Genomic DNA, 19,222 nt, shown 5'->3' on the forward strand with positions numbered 1-19,222 from the left:
AGCCGACACGAACCGCACCCGTCCCGCGAGCCACTACGTGACACGCACTCGCGGTTTTTTTTATTATATTGGTTGTTTATTTCGATTATGCATCCGGTCAGCCGACCCAAAAAGGGTAATGTCTCCAAGTTGTGATTAATGTGTCTGGTCGTTGTTACCCAAAAATAAATATAAAATAAGAAGAGAAAAAACCGAATGATCCGGTCATGGCTGTGGTCATTTTGCGGTTGTTCAGTTGCTTACCCGCGCTTAAGACATGAAGCTCCATTATGTTGTGCGGTTCGATGTGTAATTTTCTGCTATGGCCATGTGGGTCTTCGGCAGATCGTTTATTTGTTCTTATTCTTTTTTCTTTTTTCTTTTTTTAAATTCCGTCTTCTTCTTACTCGGCTTTAAATAGAGCTGTAATTTTCTGTTGTTTCAGCACATCCCTTCCCGGTGTTCTGAGTAATAATCTCCGAGCTAGCTAGTTTGAAGTTTTCAACTAGTTTTCCCGATTGATCTTCAAATCTTTAGTGTTTATAGACAAGATGATTAAGATAAACCCACCTACAGTGCATTTGCATTCTTCTCCTCTGTCGCCCGCTCGTAGCACTGTATCCCGACCTCGGCTGGTGAATGGTGGTTGCATCCTTGGCCACTGGAAGCTCCACCTGCAGCTGTCCAAATCCAGGTCTTTCATCACAGCGCATCAGACTCCCTTGGACAGCACAACCACGACGACTACGCCTACCAAGGCCAGAGACAGGAAAGCAGAACGACAGGCCTACCTGTTTGCCGCTCTCGCCTCTTCTCTAGGCGTCACCTCCATGGCTGCCGGAGCCGTTTACTACCGTTTTGCATGGCAGATGCAGGTCTGGTTTTAGGCTGACATACTATTAATCTTTCGTAACAAGTTCGTAGTTTCTTTCGGCCATTATCGTACGTGCCTGATAGTGGACTGGCTTATGGATGGTAACAGGGGGGAGAGGTTCACTGGGAGGAGATGTTAGGAACTTTTTCTCTGGCGGTTGGTGCCACGGTACGGCGCTTTCTTCTGTTCTGGTTTCTACTTGTCTTTTAGTTTCAGAAAGAGTTCGTTTATATGATACTTAATAAAAGCAGATTGATGTGGTGAGAGGGTGGATCAAATGTTGTGTATAGGTTGGCATGGAGCATTGGGCTCGCTGGGCACACAGGGCATTGTGGCACTCATCTCTTTGGTTCATGCATGAGGTAATTAATCACCATGATCGCAAACCTTCTTCTCTGTGAATCGTCCAAATTCTAAACTGTTTGTCTGTGTACACTGAACAGTCTCACCACCGACCAAGAGAGGGCCCTTTGGAGACGAACGACGTGTTTGCTATCACCAACTGCATCCCAGCCATCTCTCTCTTGGCGTACGGCTTCTTCAACAAGGGCCTCCTTTCTGGACTTAGTTTTGGGGCGGTAATCACCGACTTAAGTGTCTTCTTCATCCTTAACTGTGATCGGAGGCATCGAGATTATTACAATTCTTTTACTTTCAGGGTCTTGGGTTCACGGTATACGGCATGGCGTATATGTTTGTCCACGACGGACTAGTTCACAAACGATTCCCGGTGGGACCAGTAGCTGATGTTCCCTACCTGAAGAAAGTGGCAGCTGCCCATCAGGTTATTACTTCGACTAAACCTCCTCCGTCTCCCTCAGGTTTCTGCCAATAATTTCTCTCACAAACAGTTTCTTGCAGCTCCACCATGCAGACAGATTTGATGGTGTCCCTTTCGGCCTTTTTCTGGGCCCGAAGGTAACTTTTGTTCAAAGGCATCCATCTCTGTTTGAAAATAGTGTCTTGATTTTAAAATAGTATTCGTTGCAACTGCAGGAATTGGAAGATGTGGGAGGACAACAAGAGCTGGAGAGACTGATGAAGGCAGGAAACCGTAAGCAGCATGAAGTGGGAGCTCCTTCTGAAGGATAGATCCTAGGGTTGGAGATCCCAGCATCCAGAAATATCGACAATACCGTTCGCCTTACACTTTCGAAAGGCGTATTTAATCTTGTGTATTACAATCTTAGTTACGTTCGATCACCTTGTAGTCGTCTTGTATGGCTACAACAATGCCAATTGTTGCCTGGCTTCCTTCTGTAACACAACTGATGCAAATGAATTCGGCAATTCACAACACTTTGTATGATAGCACAAATGACCGCTTCTTTGTAAACTTTCTGTTAGCTACCCAACAATTGAAAGCATGATCTATATGCCCCATCTCGCTAAAACATATCTGAGGCATAATCAGTTCGACCACAGGGAGCAAATATGCGTATACCTAAAACTACAGGAAGAATCTACCGACTAATACTAAAGTTCACAACGTCCACTACTTTGGACAAGAGCACCTTTGGGATTCCTCCCATATCTTACAAACATGCTACAGTTACTAGCTGCCAGGGCCAGAGATGGATCAACTAATGAAACACTGACCTCTTCTAAGTTCTTTCCCTTATGTACAAAACTGCCAGGCAGCGGGCCTGGTACTGAAGAATCCAAAACAGAAGCCTTGCTCTCCGAGAAGAACTTTGTGTGAGGCCTGCAAGGTGAGTACATTTTACAGGAAACGGTGCTGTTGGTGTATTCAGGTATGCCCAATGTGCTAAATAATGATGAAACTGGCTCCCCATTTAAAGTCTCACTATAATCGACGGTGCTAAACGAGTCTCGGGTACTCTCGGTGGTGAAAGAGGATTCATCTGAGCTGGTGAAAAGAGACCAATCACTCAATGTTGCATCAGAATAATCTGTGCCTGGTGGGTCTGCATAATTGCGACTGGCACTAGAATAGGTTTCAGGTCTTGGAATTCTTCTCAGTGATGAGTACTCCGATACGCTAACCCCTTTGCTACTATGCCCTTGTCTTGAAGATTTATGAGATTTGAATGTAGCATGTTTTGCCGAAGCAATGCTACCATTACAACAAACTCTTTGAGGGCGTGGGTACGACCTGAGAAAAAAAAAATCCAAGAGGAACTTACAAGCAAAACACAGATGGAGATGCATAATAGCATATAGAAGATCTTCCCATTTTTTACCTCGAGTAGAATAGGATATATGCACCTTCTGACATAACCTGATTCATTGAAACTGGCTCAACCTATAAGACAAGTTAGTAGTTAATGAAGAAATCCTAAACAATGAACACAAAGATGAACAATTTAGAGGTAAAAGATAAAAAAAAGATGGATAAAAGTCTAAAATTTAAAAAGATTCACATGACAGCCACAGCTGAGCCAAGGCGAAGAAACAATCTCAAGCAAGACTCAAAAGGCAAGCTCACAGGAAGATGTTATGAAGGTTTGCCCATCCAAAAAATTTAAACTTGAGCTGTGCTTGTATAAAACTTCTGAGGTTCTTATATAAATCTTACTTTATTCCTTGCTCGATTATCTATTTGGGACCTCAGAACTCCAACATCAATATAATGACGGAGACACACTACTCCATGTTAAGATGTTACCTGGGTGTCATCTATTTTGAACCACGTGCCTTGCATATCTTTCACATATGACACGTAATGGCCAGAGAAGGACGCATTTAATGTATCCAAATGCACAACAACACCATACAGCGTGTAAAGGGGAGGACTGTCACCATTGCCCGTCATAAAAGGAACCATGTCCAGCATATCAGGAAATGTGATGCATTTATTGATTTTTCCATATTTCCCTGTCTGGAGGATCAAGAAACACATGTTAAAAATCACTTCGTATCAGATAATGATGAAAATTGATATATCCCAACCGAGTATATTTTTTTCACCTGAAATCTCTTCAAAACCATAGTGAGAATGTTTGGTGCTTCATGTATGCTCAGCTGTTTTCTGGCTTTAACATATGCAGCACACCTTCATTGTCAAATATGTAGAAATGAGTACCGGCTAGGAAATGTGATTTTGGTGAAAATTGCTGAATGAGTTCAACAAATCTTTCAACCAGGATTATACCTTCCACATCTATACATATTTTCACCATCCAAATCCTCAGGTGCAGTAAACTGAGTAAGCGCATCCTCCAAAGACTCCACCCAACCCAATATTTCTAGTGTAAGATCCATAATGTTCTCATACCGTTCAGACTCATGGTGACATCTCAGACACTTAACCTGGTAATAGATCAAAGGACTAAGATTGCATTAAAAATTTACATGTAAAATATGATTTACTTAATCAATGAGAATATCGGAAAAACTTGATAATTGGAAGCCAAAAAACAAAGAAAAAAAAAAAAACCTTTGATCTCAGGCGACCTCCAAAAGTATGTTGTATAAATGTGCTTTCCTGTAATCTTGGGTCAATTTCTTTCTCACTGCCCAATCCTTCAAGGCATATAGATTGCATGGATGCAACGAGAAGCCTAAAATGTGTAGGCACATCAACATGAATAATAGAATTATAACTATAATATTGGGATACTGTATTAGTTTCTAACATTAAAAAAATGATGCATTAGTTTAATCTGATAGGGTTTCCTCCAATGACATTAAAAAAAGTATTTACATGCTGCATGTTTCACACACCTTAAGAACTCATGAGCATCTTCTTGATTGCCAGCACCCATGCGGCAACCAATATTACGCATGCGTGACAGAATTGAGCTAGGAGATAAAGGACCACCACCTTCCCGCATCATTGCAACATGTTGCTCAAGCTCACACATAAGACACCAATCCCTCTCTTGGCCTAATATATATTGCAGATAGAGAGTAAAAAAAATGCAATTCAAGAAGTAATTACTTGTATATACTAGCTCAAGTTAAACAGCAATTACAAGCTCTTGAATGTGAACTATGAAGAAGGTAAATCATGAGGGGCTTTGTGGATGTCAAACATTGCAACACAGAATTTGCATAGCAGCTGCAAAAATTAAAACATAAAATATGTAATTAAAATTAGTCATAACAGGGGGAATGAAAAGATGATCATTCACAAATTTCTATGTTGAGCCTTAACTAAGACTTTAGGTCTAGTAGTTTAACTACATCTACGGTCAAGTTAATGGAATAGGCCAAGTGATAAATAACCACCTGTTTCCACAATTTAAAAGCCCTCTGGGTGACAAATCCCCGACTTCACATTGGAAGAACTTGACAAATTCTTCGTAAGGGAACAGCATCTGAAGTGTTAAAACAATGAACATGCAATGAAAGCATTTATTAGTAATTCAATAGGAAAATGAACTGGATATATTAAGATTATTTTACTGTCCGTCATTGAAATAACCTTATTTCTGTTAAGACAATCACTTATAACTGCACTACTATCTCGTCTAGGAAACTTTGTCAACTTTTTTGTGCCCACCATCTTTGTCATCAACTTTGAAATGTCATTTGTTTCTTGCACTTGATTGTTAGTGGAAGCACTCGTAGGTGGGGTTTCTGATCAAAGATCAAAGGCCAAAGTATGAGAAATAAATAATACATACATTATATCAAGTATAAACCATCTAAGTAAGGAACGAAATCCAAGACAGCATACTGGATTCACTTGCTAAAAATGACTTACTCTCTCCCCCTAAACATGGGTATGCTCTTGAGACTTTAGTTGATCCATGTGATATGAAACTTGAGGTCCCTAAAGTAGACGGGTTCTTGGACCTTGAACTTCCTCTGATGGACACTCTTTCTTTGGTCGAGCCCATGTTTTCCACCTTGACGAAAAAACCATTCTCCGAAGGATAGTACAGTGAGAGTTCATGTGAATCTGTTCCTTTTCTGTCTAAATAAGGTGGATCGCAGGATTCACTGCTTATCTCTGATAAACATCCATTTTGGTCTGGATGCTTGTAAGGTGGACCACGTGCAGTTATGGGAGCACGACTGGTGCTCTGATTTATCAGGACATCTAGTGAAGCAAAATGACAGTTCTTCCTTAACTGAAATCATCACAAGGAGAAGTGTGATTACTAGAGAAATAGGACAGGAAAGAAATAAAACCAGCTTTAGGGGTTAGAACCTTGTGCCCCACAAGAGCTTCCTTTGATTGAAATGCAAGAGAAGGCCCACTACTGTTGGCTTCCTCTACAGAAATAACCGGAGCATCTTCAGGCTTTGCCACTTCCTTGAGGATTTTCTGAGACATCCTCTTTTCCAAATGCTTTGTGTCTTTAGTAGTACCCAGGCATCCATCAACATCAGTGCTAGATGTGACAGAAGCAAACTGAGTATGCAGAGCTGCATCTGGAGGTAGATTATCAGAAACAGGTTTTGGATTCTCATTCAGTAAAGCCCTCTGTTGAACAGATTCTGAAACTGAGGCTGAATCCCAGTGATAATCATTCCTTTGCCAGCATTCCAGCTTATGACTTTGCCTCCAATGGATTATTTGGCAATTCCCTGAACTGCAGACACAGTGATGAGATATGCAAGTCTTGAAGAAAATTGGAAAAGATGTACAGACTCATGAAAAAGGGCTATAGAAGCAAGAGTAATCCCAAGGGGCAATGGTGGTTGGTTGGAATCCTGGAGGTAAATGTCTCCAACAGCCAGATTAAAATTGATAGCTACAGATTATTTGACTAATACTGTAGGACTACAACTCAAACCTGCAGAGGTCCAAATCACATGCCAACATGTTCTGGCATGAGAATGCTGCATGAGTGATGCTTCTAATGTTTGCTAGGAAATCATAAAGGAAACAAGAAACTCATGTCCTCCCCACATAGATTCACGTGACCTCATCTGCTTGAGCAGGATATTAAAAGAAACATACCAGTATCTAACAAATTTGCATCTAGAACACCGAGTTGTCGCAGGAGCAAGGCACCTGGCACATTCCTGAAATCCAGATTTTAATGAAGATCTGACAACTGGAGGAATGACACTAGCAGTAGCCATAGCCTCTACCCAAAGAGCTTCTTCAGCTGCCAATTGAGCAAGCATGCTTATCCTGGCATTCTTCTTGCAAGACTCATTCCACTTGCCAAGTAGGAAGTAGGTGACCAGAGGAAGCACAACCAGGAAGAGAAACAAAACAGGTATATCAGCTTCCCTTGGCTCAAGCATGTCCCCTCCAACATACTCATGTCCAGTCCTCTCAAGTTTTTGTCACAGAAGGAACTGAAGATAATTGCAGTGAACTAATAGTCCCATGTCATTTAATGTTAAATGAACTGGCAGTCAATATAATAGCAACTTTTTTTCTTTGATAAAAAGAGTGAATCCTTGTGATGCATACGACAAGCAAATCAGATTTGACTAGAAAAGTCTGCATTGGAAAAATAAATAAACCATCAGAAAATTATTCTTTACATATTTAAATAAAGGATCAAGAGAAATGATGAGAGGGAATTAACTGATGGCCCAATCCAGAACAGCCACAACTAAAGACTGTAATTTTTACGTTCTTAAGCAGCATTTATGGGAAATCACTAATAAAATTTCAATTTTTGAACAGCATGTAAAACATTCTGATTTAAAAAAGAAACTTTAATGTTGCATCCAAATGTCCATACAGTTTGATTCAGTTCATCACTATAAAGTTCCTGACAGAAAAATTAAGAGAATGGGAGTTCATCACTAGGTGATAAGAAGAAAGACTCACAAATCTAGTTAGAGTATCAATGAAGTCCATTTCACCAAGTCTGAATAAAATTATATGAAATATTAGGGGAGCGAAATAGCGGCAAAAAACAGCCACAACAAGCAAGCCCAGCTTTCCACAACCTTCTACATGTTCTAAAATTATTTAGATGAAATTTAATGCAAAAGAAACCCACAAAGCATGAGACTGAGAAGGGGAGAAGCTGTGTTTTGCATTTAGATAGCAAAAGAGAAACCAAGGAAAACCATGACCTCCCTACAACTTTAAAAGAGAACCAAAGTCTCAAAACCTGCCGAGTAACATAAAAATTTATTAAAAACTAGACAGTTTTTACATCCAACGTAGAGCTAGCTTTCCCGGGTATGAAAAAAATTGATTAAAGAAAACTTTTTTACCTTCAATGAAACCGCAGAATACACACACGCCAGAAAATCCCAGCTTTCAATGGAAACCCATTAGGATTCTTCGTCTGAACTTGTCAGCACACAAAGGAATTGAGGGGGGGGGGGGGGGGCGGTGGAACACTAAAAAAAGAGATAAATCCAGCACTAAAGGTCAAACCAAGATATGTGTTTTTTTTTTTTTTTCTTCCCACAGTTTTCCTAAAAACCCAGAAACTATTGCGAATGCTTTGAGCACAATAAAAACCAAAATCACGGAATAAGAGCAACGCATATCCAAGGTTTTAAGGGAAAACCGCTCCAGTGGTGTTTCTCCCAGATGATAAAGATGCACATTCTTTTCGGAAAATACGAAGCCATAAGCTCAGGAGAAAACTGAACATATTTCCTGGTCTGAAGAAGAGTACAATAGCCAGAAATCCCACTAACCGTAACAGTAAGACTTCAAAGAAAAACACTTTACCAAACATTTTACATGCAACTTCATTCATCAAGGGTACAAAAAAAAGTAATCGAAGTAACCACACTAGCAATGCCTCCACAAAATGGTCTACAGAATCTGGCATTTACAATACGAGGTTCTACCATAAATGATATTTGCAGGCATTTGGATTTCTAACAAACAAATCCAACCATTACGTCCGATATTTCACCAAACCCATTTCTCCACGCTTCTCTTTTATGAAAACAAAAGCGGCAAAAGCGAGCAAAACAAAAAGAAAACCATACTTTTCGTACAAATCTCGCATGAAATCATCTAGCCCGAATCCAAGATTCCAGCAGAAATGATGTAACATTTAAAACACAAGAAGTTAACTTTCCCTTACCTTCGATTTGGTAAACAACTAAATCTACAGAAGCAAACTCAACAACTTCAGATTACTTGATTCTTCAACAGTCAAACACTTCCCGAGCAGCACCTCTGCTTGCGTTCGCCACACCCTCCACCTCCCTTGGACTAAATCATTAGCCAGCAAAATGAAAAAACAAGAAACAGAACCCTTTTTTTCTTTTCTCAAAAATTTTCAGAAGAATTTCCTTCCCCGTCCTCTCCCGTCACCCAAAGAAATAGAATAAGCTTTTTTTTTTCTTTTCCGTTTTTTTTTTTTTTTAATAATTTCCGCTTAGGCTGCTGTCGCAGTCCTGCTGCTGGTACTTGGTTTAACATTTTGCTCTTTTCCTTTGCTTTCTTTTACTTTTCACTCACGTATATGGATTATGGAAAGGACTCTGGACATTTTCTCGGGAGAAACTACATTCTATCTGCTGAAAGAATCAATCTCAAGATCCGGATTTATCCATTGAAGGGGTTGGAGCACCCTTGGTGAGGCCTACCCATCCTCGGACATGGATTCATCTCGGTGAGGTGTGGCTGTCTCAGGCTGTCTTAACAGGCAGAAATAACTCGTTTTCAATTCAAAAAAGGTTATAGGACTCCCCATAGAAAGAGGAATAATTGGTCGTTCAAAAATATCTGATATTAAAACTCCGTGGTCAGGTACTCAAAAGCGAGGCTGTACCTTCAAACCCCAAATAAGATCTGATGAGACGGGGTGATTTTAATATATAGTCCATCGCTTGCATCATCCAGAAAAGCACTCAGGCGAAGGAATCTCAACTCTACGTCACCAGTCACGACTCAGGAAAGATCAAATTGAAAGAAATTTTTTTCCCTCTTCACGTCACAACGACATGATGTGAATACTTGGGCTTTTCGAGCTCAGCGCAGAACCTGTTTGATGATCAATGAAAATAATGTTAATAATTAATTGAACCTGTGTGTGAACTCTCAATCCCGACGAAGTAAAAGGAAGAAGCGTGCATGGAGGATGTAAGCTTCACCTAATTCATCTTATAAAACTCGTCTTTTATTAATTGTAATATGATTCTTCAATAATTGAATAGGATTTTCCAATCCGAAGTAGTTCGCCGTCCTGATTATTAGTCCAGCGTTGATTTCTTTTTCTACTCAAATCAATACCGTGACAATGAAAGCAGCTTACGCCCGAGGACGGAATCTTCACTTTGTAAATCCTTCAAAGTCTTTTCGTCTCTGTCAATAAAATAAAGGAAGCTCTATAATCTAAATTTAGTGGCTACGTTTTAGAGCGCCGAACTGCTAATCGAATTGAGGAATTTGGGGAACATGACGAGACTACAAATCGTTAAAGTTGGGTTGCAAACTTGCAAATGGTTGCGTCCATTGCCAATACAAGGATCCACCGACCGTCTCCTCCTGCGATGGCAAGCCACTTGTTCCAACTTTCAACAGGTCCATTCTTCCCCTAACCCTTTTACTTTTTCCAGAGAGAGAATAGCAGAGTAAGAAGAACAATACCAACAAAAGGTTGAAAGAGATGAATGTAAGAACCATAAATGCAATGTAGATTCTGTGGGAAGAAGAGTTTTTTTTTCTTTAAAAAAAAAAGAAGAAATTGGGTGAATAGGGAACATGGGTGATGTGATGCCCCCGCGACCTCTGACAGGACGAGGGTCGCCGCGAAATAGCCGGCGGTTCGCTGATAACGCCAACATTCCTTTTAAAATAAGGTATTTGTGTTGTTAAGTTGCAGCTTCTGCGCAGCAATTCTCCAGTGCATGAAGCTTCGTAGTATAATGATTCTGATATCTTACTCCGCAAACAATGAATACTCGATCATGGCCGCAGTGATCAACCAGGATGCCTCGTTCTTCTCACCGATCACATGAGTCGGACTCGAAGATTTGAATTGAAGGCCCGAACGGCATTTAGATACCTGATTGGATCCCAGACTGGTAAAACTCAGAACGCTTGCCTCATGGACTCTCCTTAAAAAATAGATAAACCAGTAGTCACGCCTGTCCGTGCCATGGTTTCGCTGCCTTTTCATTTGATGGGTCTGAAAGTCAATGGGAACTCTGACATGATCTCTGTATTCTATGAGCTGTTCGTACAGATTAAAATATTAAAGCAAAGAGTAAAATAAACAAATTTGAGAGGCATAACTGACAGAGAAAGCAGGCAGACAGCTTAACGGGATAAATTAGGATTAAATTACAAGGGTTTTGGCGGTGGCAACATCATTTTGTCACAAGATGGGATGTATTATCTTAAGAGCTCGGTGGGAACGAACGGATAGAGATTCAGCAGGCGAAGGACCACAAACGGGGAGGAAAAGAATAAACGATCGTGTATACGTTAGTAATTATATGCTCTAATTCAATACGAAAGTTATCAATAATAATCATAAAAGAATAAATAATAAAATATGAAAACACAATATTTATATAGATTCGTATCAAGGTGAGATTATGTCCTATCTTTCATCGTTACAATAATTTATTAATATGATGAAGTAGTTTATAAGATAAATCACACGTACTCAAGTATTTTTCTCTAACATTTCTCACTCTAACAACTTAGGATAATTAATAATAACCCTAATAGTAGTTACCCAAAATATAAAGAGAAAACTAAGACAATCGAAAATACAAATATAAAATCCCCAAATTTGGTTGATCCGTGTGTCGACCCTGTGTAAGGCGTTAATTAGACTCTATAACTTAATATTATATGCTCCGATAAATAAGTTTGTTTGATCAATGATTTTTTTTTATAGTTTATAAACATATTGACTTTCAAATACAAGCCAAAAAACGCAAATAGATCAAACTAGACTTGAAAGGGAAGAACCAACCCTCCAATATGTCCGTAAAGAGGTAAAATTATATATTCGTTGATTTGGATAATTTTAAAAGTAAAATTAAATATTGACTTGACTCAAAAAATCAGTTTCAATGTTTCTCCCATATCTTGTGGGGGTGAGGACAGATCAAACAATAAAGATAGCCGTTGATCGGATGATTGAGGTAACCGTTGATCAGAAAGCTGAGATAGTCGGTGATCATGATCAAGCGATTGAGATAGCGTTTCACACCAAATGGTCTTTCGTATTGGATCAACTCTCCATATAAATAATCATATAAAAAATAAAATTTATTTCACTTTATTTAATTTTTTGTATATTAAATATGTGTTGCTTTATTTATTATCATTTATATTGAAATTATGTATCCTTAAATATTTTGTATATTTTTTGCTTACCAAATTACTGCAAATATGTAGGTGAGTGGATTTAATGGAACAATAATTCCTTAATCCCTTACTGATATAAAGAAATTAATATTACTAGTTATTTATATACTTGCATTATTTTTATATATTTTTAGTTCAGTATTTATATTCATTATTTTTATTTTTTTATGCATTATAGTATATTGGAAAGTCTTGGAACTCGGCGGAAGTCTGATTCGAATTAACCGCCGTTGTTCTCTCCTTCCAAAACTGATCCGCATCGCTCTCAATCGTACCTTCGATGTTCTACTTTTCTCCTTTTCTCCTTTTGCCCTCAATTTCTATTTTAATACCATTTAAATGTATCGTTTGACGTCTCATAATAGACGTAGAGATCAATCCACCTTCAGAAGTCAGGGTATATCGGGCATTTCAGATTCACGGTCATGACAGAAGGCTTCCGCTTCTCTCGGGCGGAAAAAACAGAAAACGGCCAGAAGCGATACTAAATTCCTCTGCTGCTCTATGCTCCATCTCTTCACCTCCCTCTTCCTCGCTCTCTACACCTCTCTCACCGCAACAAAATGCATAATTCATACTCATTCCTTGGAGTCGATACCGAAGCCTCTCTCCTCTTACCCCAAAGGCTATGGACAGCACAAATATGCTATTCCAACCATCCATTCCTCCTGCAACTCTCGTCTTCAATTTTCAGGTTTTTTACGGAGATGCTGCTTCTTTTTCTTTATTTTCATCTATCTTCTGATCTCAAGGTAACCACTTCTTTCTATGCGAAGCAGATTATGTGGAGGAGATCCAAGAAGTGTGCAGGAACTCGTCGCATTTTTCCTCTGCTTTAAGATATAATGAAGGCACAGCGGATACTTTTGCGGGAAATTTCAGTTACCAGAAGAGGAAATCGTATTTCCGTCTAAGTGATGATGAGACGGAGATTCCACGTGGATTCATGAAGAATTTTCCGATTTCAGAGACTGGTTTTGTAGATATATGTCCTCTCTGTTCAGGTTTTCCCATTTATGATTACAAACGGATTGCCGGTTCTGCATACATTTTTGTCAGGAGTGTCAAGGTATTTGGATATAAGAAACCGAATTTTGATACTGAAGATCGCTTAAAATTAAAATTTTCTTGTATAAAAGCTCAAGTTGCGATCTCTTCCATGCACACTACTTCGATAAAGGAAACATCTGCGCTCAAAACTGTTAATACCCATTAAACAACGGAAAAAAGAAATTAAATGAGTCCACAATCCGCAGCTTTAGGAAACTAAAAGTTTATAGGCAGCAAATCCTAATGAATCATTTTTACCACCTCTGTTATTCTTAGCAAAACTAATTACAAGATTTTCGGAAGATCTTCTGTGGCCAGCCAATTTTTTTCACTTCTTAGTTCTTAACCAACACCTAGGCATTTAATTTCTTTTCCTGTTTTTCTCTTTTCTGTTTTACATAATAAAATCTTCTCAAGTCTCAACCGCTTCTATTTTGATGCTGGATACAGACAGAGTGGCCATGGAGAAATGCGATGAGGTTGTGGTGGTCTCTGCAGTGTTCGGAGGTCATGATAAAATCCGGCAGCGAAGAAGTTTCGGAGGCGGAACTCTGGAAATAGTCTGCTTCTTAATGTCTAGACGATGTCACCCTTCAAAGCCTTAATTCATATAACATTCTTGTAAATGCCACAAACCGAAGACAGATTAGGAGTGTTGAGGGTAGTACGGGTTCTGGGAGAACTGCCTTACAGAAACTTGTTTTCTTTCCTAATGCTCAATGAATTGGAGGCATTTAACCGAAGAGATCAACTGGTTTTTGCGTATGTGAGAGATTTCAAGAAACCCAGATTGAAAATCAACATGTTTGAGGCAGAGGTGTTCGAGCACATAGCCATGGAGTACAGGCACAACCTCAAGCGTAACGCAAAAGCCTCCCCCACTTCTTTTCCTTCTTTCTCCGAAGAAAGGTTGTCACTAAAGAAAGGGAAAAAAAAAAAAGAAGGAAAAGAAGGGCAAATCTTGAAGTTCTCGGTTCAGATTATTTAGGGAAGGAGATACATATACGACGTATGCTAGTGATTTAATTTAGCAAACAGAAGGCCTGCAAAATACGGCAGTTGAGAATTATGGTTTGGAGGTTTCTTGGTGGATTTCTTCAATTTCTGTTTTAAGAGACTTGATTACATCTCGGAACTCTTCGAAGTCGTATAATGCTGCTGGGAGATCTTGTTCTTCTTCACAGGTTGGCAATAGCGCTCTCTTCTCTAGAAAGTCTATCCAGGTTTTCTTGGCTTTATCAATGTTGCCCTCCATAACTTCGATAACAGCCTATGTGATGCATCCATCGAGAATATAAGTTATCAGAAGAAATATGGGTTTTGATTAAAATGTTCTCTTTTACTGTGGGAGCAGTTATACCTTATAAAGAGGACGACGAGCATCGGATATTTCATTATCCTCCAAGCACTTGCAGGCTTGAGCTGACTTTGTATCTCCCTGAAGTAAAACGAAAGACATTCGAACATTAATGTTGCTGAGAGCTGATTAGAACTTGTGGACTCTGAAGGCACTTAAAACTTTTACGAACCTGGCAAATGAGCATTTCTACCACAAGCATTTCAAGCTCGTATGCCTCGTGGATTTTTCGGTTCGTCAAGGCTTTCTCTTTGGCTTCTTGTAAAATCTTCACCGCTTCATCTTCTTTCCCGCTCATTTCCATCCTCACCACCAGTCTCTGTTCAATGAGTGAACTAGGTTGTCATTAGGTATGGTACAGGAGTACAGTCGTTCGACTGGTGTTAGAGAGAGAGAGAGAGAGAGAGAGAGAGAGAGAGGGAGAGAGTTCATGCCCATTCATCCTCTACACGTGTACTAAGCAGATCTGTCCCTATCCAATCAAGGTTAATAATCTCTCGGGGAGTCGGTGCATTGGCAAAAATTGAAGTAAGCCTGGTAAGGACGTGTTAAGAAGGTGAACCTCCAATTCGTTGAAGTCGAAGGCCTGTGTGGACGAGAGTTTTGACAATAGTTCTGCCTTGGCCTTCAGGAACGCGGTTTCCACTCTGAAGTGTTGGGCATCCAGTACTCTTCGTAAGATCGACCTTCCTCCTCGAAATGCCGCCAGGGTAAGGGACCTCTGGAAGGTCCGAGGAGCCGGGGATGGAGCTGCTTGAGCATCCTTTCCACGACGATATCTGCGGCCAATTGCAATCAAAGCAGCGGTGGTAACCGCAACCATAGCAGCTCCTTCGAGGCGTTGCACGGTCACGTTTCTATAAATCCATCCCCAGAACGGCTGGGATTGTCGCTGCTGTTTCTGCTGCAGCTGTTGTTGTTTATTATTCTCTGCCTGAACTTGTTCGTTGCCGATTTGAACAATGGACATTTTGTGTTGGTGGAGGAGGTAGACGGATAGGAGAGGATGGAGGACTTTGTGGGGTTAGGACGAAGAAGATGCGATCTTTTAGGAGAGGGAAAGGGTTGCTCTATGTTGATGTCTTTCTTGTTGAGGTCGTAAAGGATGAGGATGCGCTTGGAAGCTCTCGGAGAAACATAAATGTTCACACATGAGGAAGGTATCGTATCGCTTCCTTTCTTTGCCCAGAGTTCTATTTGGACCCTGACACGGTGTTTTTGCTCTATTATGGTCTCAAATCCTCCATCGGTGTGTATGTGTGTTTCAAATTCATTTCATTCATCTATATGAAATTCAATTTCAAACTTGGTGTTAGTGTGGATTAGTTCATATGCACTCGAAAATAGTTTCTACTGTTAATGCCCAAAATGAGAAAAATATAAAAAATAAGAGAATTAGTAACTTGTAATAGTATACTTAATTAAAACATAATACTTAAACCCCAAATTAGGTAAAACGAACATGATTACTACATGAATAAGGAATTTAATGTATGAGTCCTCTATTACTACCTGTAAAAATATATGCAAAAATGAAAACGAGCACTTGAAGAATAAAGGACAAAGAAATTTTGCGTGATTCAACCTTGGGACACTAGTCCATGGATGGAGAGAGAGAGAGAGGGAGAGATTTTTATATATTGAATTTGGATGATTCTTACATCAATAATATGCTTTTATATGCAAATTAAGGATCACTTGAATCCATAAATTAGGAATTCAAAATTTCTTTGATTCATGCAATCGATTATATGATTTACGTTAATTAAACCCATCAAGACACTTTTTCTTGATTTTTTAAATTCAGCGATTCAAGTCAAGTCTCGATTATGAGATGTAAAACCATGTAATTTTAGTATAGTAGTATTAAACATAGTTAGTGTATTGATTTTTAGATATTTTTTAATAAACCATTAGCCAATAGAGCTCTCGTATCAATCGTATTCCACGAAGTGAAATTCAATGTATATCAACTAATATATGATACATATTGGCTTTATACACACGTAGTTATTAAATGTCACAGGTGGAAGAGTACAAGAGTTGTCAAAGGAGAGTTAAAAGTAATTTTTTTTTATGATTTATTTTTTATGATATCAATATTGGTGGGTGTGTAATCTAGCCTTTAGATAGTATATTATGAGACTTTATGTACAAATAAAGGGCATTTATAGTATTTTTAATATATATTGATCTCTTATTTTTATTTCATTATAAAAATTAAATTACTAGGCCTATGTTCATAATTTATATTTTAAAATAATATCTTCTATCGTTATAGTTAAATCTAAGACATAATTTTGTATGTAACACACACTCTTTGAAAATAATTGTAATTAAGCAATACTGCTGCTTTTAAAGATTTCTTTATGAAGAAGAACTTTTTAGTAAAAGCTTTCTTTTCAAAGAAGAGATTGGCCAAATACAGCCTAAACCCAGTGGAGATGGCAGATTTGTTCGAGCAGACTCATGGTTTACTCAAATCGGCAGAGAAACAGAAGGAAAGAGGGTGACTGGAGCTAAAAAGAGAGTATTTACAGTTGCGAAATTTGTTCCCAATAAAAGCTCTTTTAATATCGTCACTTACGTTTTGATTTTCAGCATTGAGAGAAATTTGCTATACAAATGGGAAAAGAAAGACGATCTTTGAAGTATTTGGTGAAGGAGATAATAGGTTAACAGAGTGGCCGTTGGGACTTAAGGTTCGGGAGTTTGTTTGTGGACTTCTTCAATGTCTTCTTTAAGAGTCATGATTAAGTTTTGGAACTTCACGAATTCGTCGAATGGTGCTGGGAGAACCTGTGCTTCTTCTTCAGAGGTTGGCCTGCTGCAAAGCTCCCGAAGGTCTAGAAAGTCATCCCAGTTTCTCTTGGCGGCTGCAATGTTGCCCGCCATAAGCTCGATAACAGCCTATGGTGACGCATCCACCGACAAATATATTTTAGTAGAAAAAAGTAAAGGTTTTGATCATTTTTGTTTCTCTTTTACTGGCGACCAGTTATACCTTATAAAGAGGACGGCGTGCATCGGATATATAATCTTGTTGCAAGCACTTGCAGGCTTCTGCTGACTTAGCATCTCCCTGAACGAAAACGAGGTTACCTATACACGCATAGGATTTTAAGATATTAGAGGCCAAGTGAACTGAAAACAAACCTGGTAAATTAGCATTTCCACCATTAGCATTTCGAGCTCGTAGGCCTCCTTGATTAGTCCGTTCTCCCAGGCCCTGTCCCTGGCATCTCGTAGAATCTTCACGGCTTCAGCTTCCTTCCCGCTCATTTCCATCTTCGCCACCAGTCTCTGTTCGATGATTCAACTTGAATGTCGTTAGGCTCCGTAGACGAACAATCGTTCTACTGGTCTTAAGAGAGAGATATAGTTCACGCGCACAATATAATCAACGTTTTTAGAATCTCTTGGGAAGTAGGTGCAAAGAAATCCCAGAAGCAAAAAGAAGGTAAACCTCCAACTTGTTGAAGTCCGTATCCTCCTTCGATGAGATTTTTGACAGTAGTTCTTCGGCTTCTTCCTTGGCCTTCTGGAACGTGGAGCTGTCAACTCGAACGTAGTGGGCATTCAATACTCTCTGCAAGACCGACCCTCCTCCACGAATAGGCATCATGAAAAAGGACCTCTGGAAGTGCTGACGAGCATCCTTTCCACGACGATATCTGCGGCCAATTGCAATCAAAGCAGCGGTCGAAACCGCAACCATAGCAGCTCCTTCGAGGCGTTGCCTAGTCACGTTTCTATAAATCAATCCCCAGAACGTCTGGGACTGTCGCTGCTGTTTCTGCTGCGACTTTTGTTGTTGCTGTTGTTTATTAGTCTCTACGTAAACTTGTTCGTTGCCGATTTGAACAAGGGACATTTTGTGTTGGTGGAGGAGATAGGTGGATAGGAGAGGACGGAGGGCTTTTGGGGGTCGGGACGAGGATGACGAGATCTTTAAGGAGAGGGAGAGGGTTGATCAACGTTGATGTCTTTCTTGATGAGGTTGTAAAAGGATGAGGATTCGCTAGGAAGCTCTCGGTGAAGAAACATAAAGGTTCACGCCTGAGGAAGGTATCGTATCGCTTCTCCTCCTCCCGTTCTAACATCATGAAGGCCCTATCTTTATATTGACAGTTTGATTTAAAAACTTCCCCACATTACCAACTTTGTAGAGTTTTTTAATGTCTTTCAATTTTAGACCTTAGTTTTTAATGATTGCAGTATTATAAATTAATATAATAATTACGTGTGACAATTAATTGTGCACTAATCAATTATAATAAATAAATAAATAAATTTATTAATAACATAAGATACATTTTAACATTAAATATCACTAATTTAATACAGTAATAACAAATATATATTATTTTATGAATAACACAATATATATTTTTAAATATTTGTAATTAATAATATATTTCACTAAATTTAAAACTATTGGTTTAATTAATAATAAAAATGGGATAATTAAACCAAAATAATTGATCAAATGTTTACTTTAACAATATTTTAATTACGACTATTAAATCACTAATTTAATACAATAATTACAAAATGAAAATACTGGATAAATAAAAAATAATTATTTTATTAATAACAAAAGATGAATTTTTTATGTAGTATTAATTAATAATACATTTCAACAAAATTAAAATTGATTAATTTACTTAATTATTAAAATTGGATAATTAAACAAAAATAATTGATCAAATGCTTTCTTTAAGAATATTTTAATTACCACTCTTAAATTTCTAATTTAATATTGTAATAAATTAAT

At 38.7% G+C, this 19,222-nt stretch overlaps 4 protein-coding genes and 1 pseudogene across 5 annotated transcripts; 2 read left to right on the forward strand and 3 right to left on the reverse strand.

The window, feature by feature from the left end:
• The first annotated feature begins 530 nt into the window (after positions 1 to 530).
• Positions 531 to 2,167, forward strand: LOC137962838 (beta-carotene 3-hydroxylase 1, chloroplastic-like). Its single transcript, XM_068809940.1, has 7 exons — positions 531 to 854; positions 962 to 1,021; positions 1,144 to 1,215; positions 1,297 to 1,431; positions 1,512 to 1,637; positions 1,715 to 1,771; positions 1,850 to 2,167. Exons 1-7 carry the CDS (start codon positions 531 to 533, stop codon positions 1,943 to 1,945), a joined length of 870 nt encoding a protein of 289 aa, XP_068666041.1. The 3' UTR covers positions 1,946 to 2,167.
• LOC137935147 (ubiquitin C-terminal hydrolase 15-like) lies at positions 2,047 to 9,362 on the reverse strand. 2 transcript variants are annotated; one of them, XM_068779911.1, is made up of 14 exons: positions 8,791 to 9,362; positions 6,732 to 7,226; positions 5,976 to 6,360; positions 5,526 to 5,895; positions 5,322 to 5,398; positions 5,048 to 5,136; positions 4,792 to 4,877; positions 4,541 to 4,703; positions 4,254 to 4,377; positions 3,969 to 4,126; positions 3,785 to 3,869; positions 3,483 to 3,695; positions 3,058 to 3,119; positions 2,047 to 2,969 (listed from the first exon to the last, which is right to left on the reverse strand). In XM_068779911.1, the coding sequence occupies exons 2-14, from the start codon at positions 7,022 to 7,024 to the stop codon at positions 2,330 to 2,332; spliced, it is 2,745 nt and encodes a 914-aa protein (XP_068636012.1). In that variant the 5' UTR covers positions 7,025 to 7,226; positions 8,791 to 9,362; the 3' UTR covers positions 2,047 to 2,329. The 2 variants fall into 2 exon arrangements, with proteins under 2 accessions (XP_068636012.1, XP_068635954.1); XM_068779853.1 differs by having other exon boundaries at positions 5,244 to 5,398.
• Positions 9,363 to 11,740: 2,378 nt separating this feature from the next.
• Positions 11,741 to 14,076, forward strand: LOC137962860 (alkaline ceramidase TOD1-like; annotated as a pseudogene).
• Positions 14,077 to 14,154: 78 nt separating this feature from the next.
• On the reverse strand, positions 14,155 to 15,415 carry LOC137962890 (uncharacterized). The gene is made up of 4 exons (XM_068810016.1): positions 15,008 to 15,415; positions 14,618 to 14,764; positions 14,449 to 14,526; positions 14,155 to 14,358 (listed from the first exon to the last, which is right to left on the reverse strand). The coding sequence occupies exons 1-4, from the start codon at positions 15,413 to 15,415 to the stop codon at positions 14,155 to 14,157; spliced, it is 837 nt and encodes a 278-aa protein (XP_068666117.1).
• Positions 15,416 to 17,142: 1,727 nt separating this feature from the next.
• Positions 17,143 to 18,319, reverse strand: LOC137962917 (uncharacterized). The gene is made up of 4 exons (XM_068810052.1): positions 17,912 to 18,319; positions 17,602 to 17,748; positions 17,450 to 17,527; positions 17,143 to 17,355 (listed from the first exon to the last, which is right to left on the reverse strand). Exons 1-4 carry the CDS (start codon positions 18,317 to 18,319, stop codon positions 17,143 to 17,145), a joined length of 846 nt encoding a protein of 281 aa, XP_068666153.1.
• Positions 18,320 to 19,222: the final 903 nt, after the last annotated feature.

This window comes from Aristolochia californica, unplaced genomic scaffold, assembly GCF_029961685.1.
Source record: "Aristolochia californica isolate CCGP_79_NKW_82.1479 unplaced genomic scaffold, dmAriCali1.0.hap1 SCAF_1, whole genome shotgun sequence".
Lineage (NCBI taxonomy): Eukaryota > Viridiplantae > Streptophyta > Magnoliopsida > Piperales > Aristolochiaceae > Aristolochia > Aristolochia californica.

What these genes read in the sequence shown, in the direction of transcription:
- LOC137935147 (XM_068779853.1), bottom strand. Translation starts at nt 7,024, where the DNA reads ATGCTTGAGCCAAGGGAAGCTGATATACCTGTTTTGTTTCTCTTCCTG. An exon ending in GAGGTCGCCTGAGATCAAAG is followed by an intron (nt 4,127 to 4,253) that starts GTTTTTTTTTTT and finishes ATCTATTACCAG; the next exon opens with GTTAAGTGTCTGAGATGTCA. An exon ending in AATATGTATAGATGTGGAAG is followed by an intron (nt 3,870 to 3,968) that starts GTATAATCCTGG and finishes TTGACAATGAAG; the next exon opens with GTGTGCTGCATATGTTAAAG.
- LOC137962838 (XM_068809940.1), top strand. Translation starts at nt 531, where the DNA reads ATGATTAAGATAAACCCACCTACAGTGCATTTGCATTCTTCTCCTCTG. An exon ending in GTTTTGCATGGCAGATGCAG is followed by an intron (nt 855 to 961) that starts GTCTGGTTTTAG and finishes GGATGGTAACAG; the next exon opens with GGGGGAGAGGTTCACTGGGA. An exon ending in CTCTGGCGGTTGGTGCCACG is followed by an intron (nt 1,022 to 1,143) that starts GTACGGCGCTTT and finishes TGTTGTGTATAG; the next exon opens with GTTGGCATGGAGCATTGGGC.
- LOC137962890 (XM_068810016.1), bottom strand. Translation starts at nt 15,415, where the DNA reads ATGTCCATTGTTCAAATCGGCAACGAACAAGTTCAGGCAGAGAATAAT. An exon ending in TCGACTTCAACGAATTGGAG is followed by an intron (nt 14,765 to 15,007) that starts GTTCACCTTCTT and finishes CTCATTGAACAG; the next exon opens with AGACTGGTGGTGAGGATGGA. An exon ending in CTCGTCGTCCTCTTTATAAG is followed by an intron (nt 14,359 to 14,448) that starts GTATAACTGCTC and finishes TGCATCACATAG; the next exon opens with GCTGTTATCGAAGTTATGGA.
- LOC137962917 (XM_068810052.1), bottom strand. Translation starts at nt 18,319, where the DNA reads ATGTCCCTTGTTCAAATCGGCAACGAACAAGTTTACGTAGAGACTAAT. An exon ending in CGGACTTCAACAAGTTGGAG is followed by an intron (nt 17,749 to 17,911) that starts GTTTACCTTCTT and finishes ATCATCGAACAG; the next exon opens with AGACTGGTGGCGAAGATGGA. An exon ending in TGGAAATGCTAATTTACCAG is followed by an intron (nt 17,528 to 17,601) that starts GTTTGTTTTCAG and finishes GTTTTCGTTCAG; the next exon opens with GGAGATGCTAAGTCAGCAGA.